Here is an 11,566-nt window from a genome sequence, read left to right as displayed (position 1 = left end):
AGTCCCAGCACTCGGGAGGCAGAGGCAGGCGGATTTCTGAGTTCGAGGCCAGCCTGGTCTACAAAGTGAGCTCCAGGACAGCCAGAGCTATAAAGAGAAACCCTGTCTCGAAAAACCAAAAAAAAAAAAAAAAAGAATACAAATTAGAAAGAGTAAAGTAAGTGTCTTGGCTACTTTTAAGTCAATAGGTCACAAGCTAAAGAGTTATCTGAAGAGTGGGAATCTCAGTTGAAAATATGGCTATATAAGATCCAGCTGTAGGGCATTTTCTTAATAAGTGATTGATTAGGGAGCGCCTAGCCCATTGTGGGTGGTGTCATCCTTGGTTGGTGGTCCTGGGTTTATAAGAAAGATGACTGAGTAAGCCATATAGAGTAAGCAGCACCCCTCTATGGCCTCTGTATCAGTTCCTGCCTCCAGATTCCTACCCTGTTTGAGTTCCTACCATTACTTCCTTCAGTGATAAACTGGTATTGTTGGGGTTCAAGAATCACCCCACAAAACTGATCTTAGTCAGACAGATAGTTTCTTGAACATACACCACTGGACTAGTCGACCAGGGCCATGGTCCAGATTTGGGAACTAAACCAAGATATTGAGTTAAGATTCTATAGGGTTTTAAATTTCAAAATCCATAAACATTTGTGTCAAGTTATTCCACCAATCTGGACTTAGGGATAGGGGAATTCCTTAGGAACATATCTTTGTTGTATACTTATCTTGCTCCCATTATTTGGGGTAGTCGACTGAGGCAGGGGGACTTGCCTTGTCTAACATTCATGTCTTAACTTGTCTACCACAATGGAACTTGTCTAACATTCATATCTTAACTTGCCAACCAGGAAGTCAATTACCCACTTATATGTCTCTTTCTGTCAAGTAGGATGTTAGATCCCAGGGACTTCTTGGGAATTTAAACTTTATTAGGCCACTATTCAAAGTGGAAGTCTTATTTCAAATAGTTTCTTCTTATATTGGTGCAAGTGTCTCTCTTATGTTGGGGTCTATCCCAGGGGCAGCTTATACTACAAAGGCTTATACATAGGTGCAGGAAGTGCTGTTGGGTGGTTGGTTCCGGTCCAAGCTGGATACAAAACAGTTCTACTGACTTCTATTGTGATTGATTTCTAGGGGGCACCAAATATGTAATCAATTTTGGCATTAGAAAGTTTCCTAGTAACAGCACGAACATATGAGCAAGTTTCCTTATAGTGTCAGGCTATCAAAGTAACCTAGGCCTTAACATTTTACATAGACCTTCCTAGGTAAAATGGCCATAACATTTTGCCTAGGTTCTAACATTAGGGAAGTATAAACCAAGTAGACCCTTTCCTTACCAAGCTGCTTTTTTCTTTTTCTTTTTCTTTTTTTTTTTTTTAAGATTTATTTATTTATTATATGTAAGTACACTGTAGTTGTCTTCAGACACNCCAGAAGAGGGAGTCAGATCTCATTACNGATGGTTGTGAGCCACCATGTGGTTGCTGGGATTTGAACTCTGGACCTTCGGAAGAGCAGTCGGGTGCTCTTACCCACTGAGTCATCTCACCAGCCCACCAAGCTGCTTTCATCATGGTGTTTCATCACAGCAATAGAAGCCTCATCAAGGACAGAGAGAGCCCTCCCATGTTTAATTAGTATTGAATTAAGAAGTAGAGGGGGCAGGGACCTCAGCTCCAGAGCTGGCAGGCAGCTATTTAGAAGTGTGGCCTCCAGGAGTGTGCAAGCAACTCACTCTATTTTCTTTCTTTCTTGCAGTTACAAGAGGAAGTTAAAAGGCTTTGGTTCATCAATAATCTAGTCACAAAAATACATATCAACCACTGGTTGAATTTCCATCAAGAGGAAAGAATGGAGAAGAAGATTGGTTCCAGGTATATGATGGAACAGGGCAAAAATGACAGCTGAGGTTTATGGCTCAACTTCTGGAATCACAGGCATGTGGCACCACACCTGGGTAGTGTGGGAAATTCAGTGTTTGGTTAAAAGTATGGGTTTTCAGCCCAGGAGGTGGTGCTGCACACCTTTAATGCCAGCACTCAGGAGGCAGCAACAGGCAGAACTTTGAGTCCATGGCTAGTGTGGTCTACAGAGTGAGTTCCAGGACAGCCAGGGCTACACAGAAAAGCCTGTTTCAAAAAAAACCCAACCAAACAAAAACAACAACAACAACAGAAACCAACCAAACAAAAAAGCAATCAATCAATCAATCATAAGGTTTTATATTGATATTAAAGTCATGTTATCTGAAATTTTTTTCTAAAAAAATTTTAGAAAAGGCTTTTTGAGACCCATGTAGAGTTCATTCCAGTGCTTAGGTGAAACCTGGAGCATTAGGAAGTCAAGGCCAGTCTGGACTATATGAGATCTGGTCTGAAAAAAAAAAAAAGATTTTTCTGTGATTATTTTCTTGTTTAAGTAGCTAATATTTAAATTTTTGTTTTGAATATTTTCTTTTGTGTGTGTACTCCCTTGCCCTCCTGCCTCATCCCCTGCCCATCCACCCTCCTACACAGCCTACAGAGGTCACAGGGCATTGGATCTCTTGGAGCTAGAGTTGACAGGGGTTTGTGAGCTACTGGATATGTGTTCTCGGACCTGAATTCTGGTCTTCATGAGAGCAGCAAGCTTATATAAGCACTGAGGTATCACTCCAGTTCCCTAAGACTTTCATATAAACAATTATTACTATCATTATTTATTTTGATTTTTCAGGACAGTTTCTCTGTATAATTCTGGCTGTCCTAGAACTCATTATATAGACTAGGCTGACCTTGAACTTAGAGATCTACCTGCCTCTGCCTCTGAAGTGCTGAGGTTAAAGGTGTGAGCCAACACCACCCAGCTAAAGTTTTTATTTTTATGTGTCTAGGTGTTTTGCCTGGCATATATGTCTGTGTATTGGTGCATGTCTGGGACTTCTGGAGGGTAGAGGTATCAGGTCCCCTAACCTGAGTTACAAATGGTTTTGAGCTGCCATGTGGCTGCTGGGACTGTAACCCAGGTCCTCTGCGTTTCTACTTAGGAACTTGTTTGTACTTTATAAATGATCCCCTTTATAATAGAATAAAAACTAGTTAAATAACATACTAGATTTGCTTGATAGTGGTAGCACACACCTTTCACCTCAGTACTCAGGAGGCAGAGGCAGGTGAATCTCTGAGTTCAAAGTCAACCTGGTCTACAGAGTGAGTTCTAGGACAAACAACCAAGGATGCATAAAGAAACCCTGTCTCCAAAACCAAAAAGACCATTCTAGGCCTGAAGATCCCACCTTCAGTTCTCTAGCTCCCACTTAGAGCTGACCCTGAGGTGCTGGTTGCTGCTGTTTCTGTTAGAGGTCAGGCTGCTTTCTATTTGGGGCTTAGTTAGCCTTGGTCTCCATGGGTGTGACAATATAGCTTTGTTAAGATGTAGTTATATTGAATGAAAAGATTTTTTTTTCTCTTTTCCTCTCTGCTTGCTCAAATGTAAGATCTTTTAGGGATGGTGTGGTTAAGAAACCTTGTTCTCCAAAGGCCCTGCCCCTCAAAAGGTCTTCTGCCTTCTCTGGGATCCAGAGGGAGCCATTTAGAAGCTGCCACTCCATATACTATCATGCCTCACAAAACTGGACTCGGTACCGATTACAAGAACTTCGAATTAGGTGAGACTGTCATTCTTTCCCCTTCTTAGTCAAAATGGGATTAAAAAGATAATGTGTATATGCTCTCAGGTTGAGTTCTGCCACTGCTAGCTCTAACCTCCAGATCCCCAGGTTTAAGCTGGTCAGGCACAGAAAAGTCCCCAAGGTATTCTTGGTGCATGTTAAACTGTGCAGAGCTCAATTTACTAGAACCTTTGAGTCTTATAGACTCAGAATTTTACTACAGCAATGCCTGTCTTTAAAGGAATAATTATAAAGTGGCTGGTTTTGCAAGTCAATGCCAGAATACCTGCTTAAACTGCAAGAAGCTTTGTGTTCGATTCTCCTGTGTGTGTGTGTGCACACGCCCATACAGGAATGGATGGGGAAACATGACTGTACTGTAGAAAGTGGATAAAGTCCAGAATTAACCTTATTTATACGTTTGTTTTGTTCCCTAGACTTGTGAGTCAGGTGAAATGGCACATGTTTTTAATCCCAGCACTTGAGGAGGCAGTGATGGGTTTCTGTGACTTCCAGCAGCTTGAGCTATATATAAAGCAAAACCTTGAACTCAAAAAGAAAGGGTTTAAAAACAGTTTGCTTGATCTTAGGTTTTGTTTGTTTTGTTTTGCTTTTCAAGATAGGGTTTCTCTGTGTAGTCATGGCTGTCCTGGAATCATGCTGGCCTTTCTGTGCCTCCTGAGTGCTGGGGCTAAAGGGCTCTATCACCACTGCCCAGCTTTTTTAAACCACTGCCCAGTTTTATAAACCTGTCCTCTCCATTTTCTGTTTAGTGCAACATTAACTATGACATTATCTTTTAATTCAGAAGATGGTTCCTCTACTTGACACCTTAAAGGTTCCCTCTCTTTCCAGAAAACTTCTGTTAGCGAGATAGAGTTTAAAGGGTGTGTGTCCTTTCTTTCTTTTCTTTTCTTTTCTTTTTTTTTAGGTGTGTGGCCAGAAAGTTCCTGTATTTGTGGATTCGAGTGACGTTTGGAAGAGTGACTCCCTCTAGAGCCAGGTACTAGCTTGGATGCTTGGATCTGTGCTGCTGCTGAGCTGCTTCTGTTCATTTTTTTCTATTTAAAAAATTTCTCCCCTCTCCCACCAGGTGGTGGTGATGGTGCGCGCCTTTAATCCCAGCATTTCAGAGGCAGAGGCAGTCAGATCTATGAGTTTGAAGACAGCCTGGTCTATAGAGCTAGTTCTGGGACAGCCAAAGCTACACAGAGAAACCCTGTCTCAAGAAAAAAAAAAAAATTTATTTGTTTTATGTATGTGAATACACTGTCTGTCTTCAGACACACCAGAAGAAGGCATCAGATATGGTTGCTGGAATTTGAACTCAGGACCTTTGGAAGAGCAGTCAGTGCTCTTAACCACTGAACCATCTCTCCAGCCATCCTCCCCCACCTTTTTTTAAAGACAGGATCTTAACTTTGTAATTTTAGTTGGGCTGGAACTCACTATGTAGAAGAAGGCTGGCCCCTAGCTCAGAATGTCAGGAATAAAGGTGTGCACCATGAGGCTCTGCACTTTGTTATTTTAAAATTACATGTATAGTGTGGGTATGTGAAAGTAGAAGGCTTCAGTACTCAGAAGAGGAGGTCAGATCTCCTGGAGCTGGACATACAGGACAGGAGCCTGTGTACCCTGCAGGGTGGGTCCACTGCCAAGAGCAGTCCCTGCTTTAAACTGCTGACCCACCTTTTAAGCCCCAGGGTTTTGTTTTACAGTAAGCCTCAGCATGACTGTCATTGTGCTAAGTGTGTTAGATTCCTCCCCTGCCTCTTACTAAAACTACCAGGTAAGAACAGTCCCTCATATATATAGCCTTATATTGGAATGAGAATTTCATACATATTCAATATCTTGATGGGGCTGTGAAGGAAACCAAAGCCCTGTGACCTCTTTGGAAGAGAAAGAACCAACCCAGGGGAAACACATGTGCTCACACAGGGGATTGCTGAGCCTGACAGGTTGCCTTTGTAGAGGGCAGCACCTCGTGGAAATGTTGGTATTGGCCAAGGGGTTTCAGTGAAGAACAAATCCCCATGCTGTACACTATTCCTCCTCATCCCATACACATCGGTATACGTGTTAGGATCCGTAAAGATAGCCACTACCCTCTGCTGTAACTTTTGGTTGCGTTAGTTTAGCTACAACACAGAGAAGAAGGAGTCATGGGTGCGATTCCATGTATTTCCTAGCCGCCTCAGTGACGAGTGTGTGTAGGGCACTTATCAAGACTATAGTGCCATCGTTATGTCTCCCAGGAGTCCTTTCTTTCCCAGTTTCTGGATCACTTTTGTCTGATGGCTTCTCTCCTGTCTCTTTGCTCCTTCTAACCCTTCTTAATTGGTTCTTCACTGAACTACCTGACAGCTTTGTACTACTGTGTACTTCCTAACTGTGGCCCTCTGGTGATTCCCAGTGCATATCCTCAGCCCAAACCTATGGCCCAACACTTGCTTCACAAATATGACAGTTTCATTGAGTACACACTTAGAAAGTCCACAATTTGTTCATGACAGGGTTTCACTGTGTGGCCTTGGTTGGCCTGGAACTTTGTAGACCAGGCTGGACTTGAACTCAGAGATCTAGCTGCCTCTGCCTCACAAGTGCTGGGATTTAGAACATCACTAGGCTTGGCTTCAGAATGAAAGTATCTCCAACAATCCTCCCTGAGAGTGTTCACGCTCTCATCCCTCCAATTTGCATGAACCAGTTCTCAGCCCTCTGGATGCTTAAGTTAAAAACCTGGGAATCATCCTTGATCCATTCTGTTCTGCTCTGCTGGTTTAAGATGTCAGATGCCGGTCTAGTCGGCCATCATTGGGAAGAGAGGCCCCTTGGTCTTGCAAACTTTATATGCCCCAGTACAGGGGAATGCCAGGGCCAAGAAGTGGGAGTGGGTGGGTAGGGGAGCAAGGCGGGGAGGGGGGAGGGTATAGGGGACTTTTGGGATAGCATTTCAAATGTAAATGAAGAAAATATTTAATAAAAAGTTAAAAAAAAAGATGTCAGATGCCAGATCATGCTGATCTGATCTAACTTCCCGTGTACAGAGAATCCAGCTTCTCAGAAGCACCTGACCCAAGGAAACGACTCACTCTTTTCCAGTCTTTTTTGTCAGTCTCTGCTTAGTAGATGGTTGAAGACATCACACATGTCATTCTGGTCAGTCTTCAGTTGCTTTCAGTAAAAAGCAAAGCCAGATTCCCCCAGCTGTGGTGGGATGGCCTTTCCCTCCAGCACCTCAGGAGACTCAGTCAGGGAGATCTGCCTACAGCCAGTCAAGCAAACATACTTTGAATTCCTGTTCAAAGAAAGCAGCAGCAGTAGTGGTGGCATCTACTGTAGTTCTTCAATCTAACTGACCCTTTGTTTTTGTATCTTTTTTATTTTATTTTTTTAGAGACAGGGTTTCTCTGTGTATCCCTGGCTGTCCTGGAACTCACTCTGTACACTGGGCTGGCCTCGGCCTCTGCCTCCCGAGCGCTGGGATTAAAGGCATGTACCACCACTATCCGGCTGTTTTTTCGTATCTTAGTGATTTATTTTTTATTTCTAGAAAAAGGTCATAAATTTAATTTCCATGAGTGCCTCCATATTTTGTGAATGTTCCTTAAACACACCTTTAATCTCAGCAATCAGGAGGCAGAGACAGAGGCAGAGGCAGAGGCAGGCAGACCTCTGAGTTCTTATAACTTAAGTTCTAGGGTATCTGATGCCCTCTTCTCCCACCCTCCACCAGCTGTGAGCATAGTGCACATAGGAACAGGCAGATAAAGCTCTCATATACATAAAATAAAAATAACTAGAAACCAAAGCAAAAAACCTCCATCGCATCCTTGTAGCTTTGTGTGTGTGTGTGTGTGTGTGTGTGTGTGTGTATGTGTTCTTACTTGGCTCCCTGGAAATTGTCTGTGTTTAAGAGGCATCAAGCCGGGCGGTGGTGGTATTCACCTTTAATCCCAGCACTTGGGAGGTAGAGGCAGACGGATTTCTGAGTTCGAGGCCAGCCTGATCTACAAAGTGAATTCCAGGACAGCCCGGGCCACCAAAAAAAACCCTTTTCAAAAAAAAAAAAAAAAAAAAAAAAAAGAAAGGGGGTATCAAAAATCTGCTTTTAGAAGGTTTTAGGTTTGTGTGTGGGGGGAGGGGGTGAAGTATATATGAATCAAGGATTTCTGGGGGGAAAAGCAGATGCCCTGTGGCAGAATCTCCAGTCAGTATCTGTGCTGGTTAATTGGTTTTTGTTGTGTTTTAAATTTTCTTTTTATTTTACGTGTATGTGCTTTGCCTACATGTATGCATGTACACCTTGTGGGTGACTGGTGCTCTTGAAGTTTAGAAGAAGGCATCTGATTTCCTGGATCTAGAACTGTGGGTGGTTGTAAGCCACTGTGTGGGTGCTGGGAACTGAACCTATGTCTTTGGAAGAGTAGCCAGTGCTCTTAGCTGCTGAACCATCTCTCCTGCCTCTGGTTAGGCTTTGATTGTCAATCTGACAAAACTAGACACACACAGGATAAGAAGTTTAATTGAGGAAGTGCCTCCATCAGATTGATCTGTAGGTATCTCTGTGGGACATTTTCTTAATTTCTAATTGGTGTAGGGTAGGGCCAAGCCCACTGTAGATGTTGCCATTCCTAGGCCTGTAGACCTGGGCTATATAAGAAAGGTAGCTGAGCAAGCCGGTAAGCAGCAAGCCGGTAAGCAGCAAGCCGGTAAGCAGCAAGCCGGTAAGCAGCAAGCCAGTAAGCAGCAAGCCGGTAAGCAGTATTCCTCATTGGCCCCTGCTTCAGTGTTTGCTTCCAAGTTTCTTTCTTGAGTTCCAGCCTTGGCTTTTCAGGTCCAAAGGAAACTGTAAAAGGCAGTTTAAATGTCCAGAAATGAGCTTAACCTGGACTCTAGGAGGATTAATGGCAATTAGATAAAAGCCAAGTTCCTGAAGAGCTTTCAGAGCCGTTCCATCTGCCAGAAGGAGTCATTTCGCTTACCTCTGGTGGAAGGGCCATATGGGTCTCGAGTTAGCAGATACCTGTGGCACCTGTCAGTATATGAAGGCTGTGCTAGCTTCCAGGCTCCCCCAGTCTCTCCTCATGAGTACTTGTTATACATCTCAAAGCCTTTCCTTCCCCTAGGAATTCATCATGATAACCCTCACTATTTTATTCCCACTGTTCTCTCTCTAGGCTCAGCTCCTGCTGTGCTTTCTTATTCTCTATTGCCTGGATTCTTCCTTGTCTCACAGACAGCCCTAGCCAGCCACATCCAGTGTGCTGGCAATGTGCAGTCTACTTTCTCTCCCTGCTCTGGACTTTCCAGATGCTTCTGGCTGTTTTCCCTCTCCTATCTACAATAAAACCTTCCCACACCATGGAGTGGTCATGGTGGCAGTTTATACAGATATCCCATGATGATGGACTGTAACCTAGAAGCCAAAAAACCCCTTTCCAAACCAAGTTAGCTTTGGTCAGTGTCCCATCACACGACAGAGCCTGGGCTAGGACAGTATCTCTGAAGGAAGGCTTGAAGGCTTCTTCCTTTAGTCGACCTCTTTTCTACAGAGGAGAGGAGTCCAAGTCTGGCCACAGGCAGGAGAGTGGACTGTGGGTTTTACTTTCTATTACGTCTACTCTGATTTTGGGGGTCTGGAAAGCTTTGCTGTGTGTTCCAAAGCCCTGTGCTCCTCTGGCTCAGCCTCTGCACAGGGAAATCTAAGAGTCTGAAACAGGTCCTGTGGCTGAACCACTTCTTGTCTATAAGTCTTGCTAGGGCTCCCCATGTCCTGTGCCTCTCATCTCCATGCCTTTTTAGTGTCTGTGGCACTTTTCAAGTCTCCAGTCTGGTGACTCAGGTGTTACTCATTGCCTAAGCTTGCCACCTCTCATCTGCCTTTTCTCTGTGCTTGAGAATGTAGGAGTTTTTCCATGTATTTTCTGTTAATTTAATGGAAAGTTTGGAAGGCAAGGGAGTAGATGTCTTTGCTCTACCATGTTTAGTCACATGATCCTTCTCTATTAAAAAACCTCTAGATTATAAACAAATATGTCTTTAAATGTTAAACAGTGCAGAAGCATAGGGGGTAGGAAATAACAACATCCTGTGAACCAGTTGAGGATTCTGGAGATTTTGCTACATATGGGGGTAAACATCACGTGTGCTTACACACACTCATGTGTATGTATAGGGTCTATATAGACTTGTTGTACATGGATTCTAAGGAACGGGTACTGGAAATGTATAAAATATAGCCATATTGGATGGGCATCTATAATCATAGCAGTTGGTGTGCTGACACAGGAGGGTATCTAGAGTTTAGCCTAGGGTACAGAGGGAAACCTTGTCTCAAAAAAATAAGTAAGATGTAAAAAAAAAGGACACTATATTTTAGAGACTGTGATGGTTTGTATATTCTTGGGCCAGGGAGTGGCACCATTTGGAGGTGTGACCTGGTTGGAATGGGTGTGCCTTTGTGGGTGTGGGCTTAAGATCCTCACCCTAGTTGCCTAGGAGTCAGTCTTCCACTAGCAGCCTTTGGATGAAGACATAGAACTCTCAGCTCCTCCTGCACCATGCCTGCCTGGATGCTGCCATGCTCCCACCTTGATGATAATGGACTGAACCTCTGAACCTGTAAGCCAGCCCCAATTAAATGTTGTTTTTATAAGAGTTGCCTTGGTCATGGTGTCTGTTCACAGCAGTAAAACCCTAACTAACACAGAGACCATATAGTAATCATTTTGATTATTCTTCTTTACCTAAGGGTTTTTCTGTGCCTCCTTATTACCCTTGCCTCTGCCCTCATAGAAACAACAACCGTGTGCCATTTGACTGAAGTTTTTTTTTTTTTTGAGACAGTCCTGGCTATCCTGCAACTCACCATATAGACCAGAATGTCTTTGAACCCAGAGATCCCCCTGCCTCTGCCTCCAGAGTGCTGAGAATAAAGGCATAGGATCGGTGGGATATTTTCGGTGGGACCTGGCCACTCTCCCAACTTGGGGCTGGGAACAGCCATTATAGCCCTTAGAAAACAGCCTTTGGTGCTGTTAGGAAAGACTGGAAAGCAGGGGATGGGGTGGGGGTTTGTGTGTGTGGGTGTAGCCACTTTCCTTGCCTTGAGGAGGGCTGTTACAGCCCCTTAGAAAATTGCCATTGAAGCTGTTAGGGAAGTCTCTGGATGGCGCCTGGTTTCTAGAGTACCTCAGTTGGTGGTGGTGAGTCTGTCTGCTGGCCACCTATATGCTTTGAGGGTCTACCAAGTTTACAAAGGGAATCTGCCAGCATTTAGTTTCAGGAGCCAACAGGTTTTCCTCCCAGTTCCTCCCCACCTCCCTCTCTCCTGGATCCAGCCCTGTTTCTGTTCACTGGAGAACAAACAGGCTTCTGGGATAATAATAAATAAAATAAAATTTAATAGGATAAAACAAATATGAACACATCAGAATTGGAAAAAAGCCCAAGAGAAGGCACAAGAGTCAGAGACCTGCTCATTCGCACACTCAGGAATCCCATAAACACACCAAACTGGAGGCCATAATATATACACAAAGGACCTGAAGGGTAAAAGTAAGTAAATAAATTGTGTGTGTGTGTGTATAGCAAATTTAATAAAAAAATAAGCTGGGCATGGTTGCAGAGGGCAAAAAATCCTTGTGCACACAGATGAGCACTAGAGAAGCTAGGAGAAGTTAAGTACACAGCCTTGTCTCTTCAAGATGTTACCTGCCCTCCGGGAATGCTGGGAAAGGTAGTTTACAACCTCACGCTCCTTTGCTATCTGTCCCCGGAATTTATACTTTGTTTATCCCAGACTCCTTTTCCCTAAATCTTCAGCATTGCTTCTAGACCATAAAATCCATCCTATGAGTGATGTCACTTGTACTTCATGTAAGTTTTTTTTTTTTTTTTTTTTTTTTTTTT

General features: G+C 43.5%; 1 protein-coding gene across 1 annotated transcript in view; it reads left to right on the top strand.

Annotated features, from left to right (window-relative positions):
- LOC110306231 overlaps positions 1-4,782 on the top strand; it is a 16,652-nt gene extending 11,870 nt beyond the window's left edge. The window contains exons 4-7 of the mRNA XM_021178424.2: positions 1,759-1,874; positions 3,476-3,646; positions 4,581-4,652; positions 4,743-4,782. Of these exons, the coding sequence (XP_021034083.2) occupies positions 1,759-1,874; positions 3,476-3,646; positions 4,581-4,652; positions 4,743-4,752 (369 nt within the window). The 3' untranslated portion in view covers positions 4,753-4,782. The remainder of the gene's footprint in view (positions 1-1,758; positions 1,875-3,475; positions 3,647-4,580; positions 4,653-4,742) is intronic.
- The last annotated feature ends 6,784 nt before the right edge of the window (positions 4,783-11,566 follow it).

Source organism: Mus caroli, chromosome 11 (genome assembly GCF_900094665.2).
Source record: "Mus caroli chromosome 11, CAROLI_EIJ_v1.1, whole genome shotgun sequence".
Taxonomy (NCBI): Eukaryota; Metazoa; Chordata; class Mammalia; order Rodentia; family Muridae; genus Mus; species Mus caroli.
This window is presented reverse-complemented; position numbering and strand designations above follow the sequence as displayed.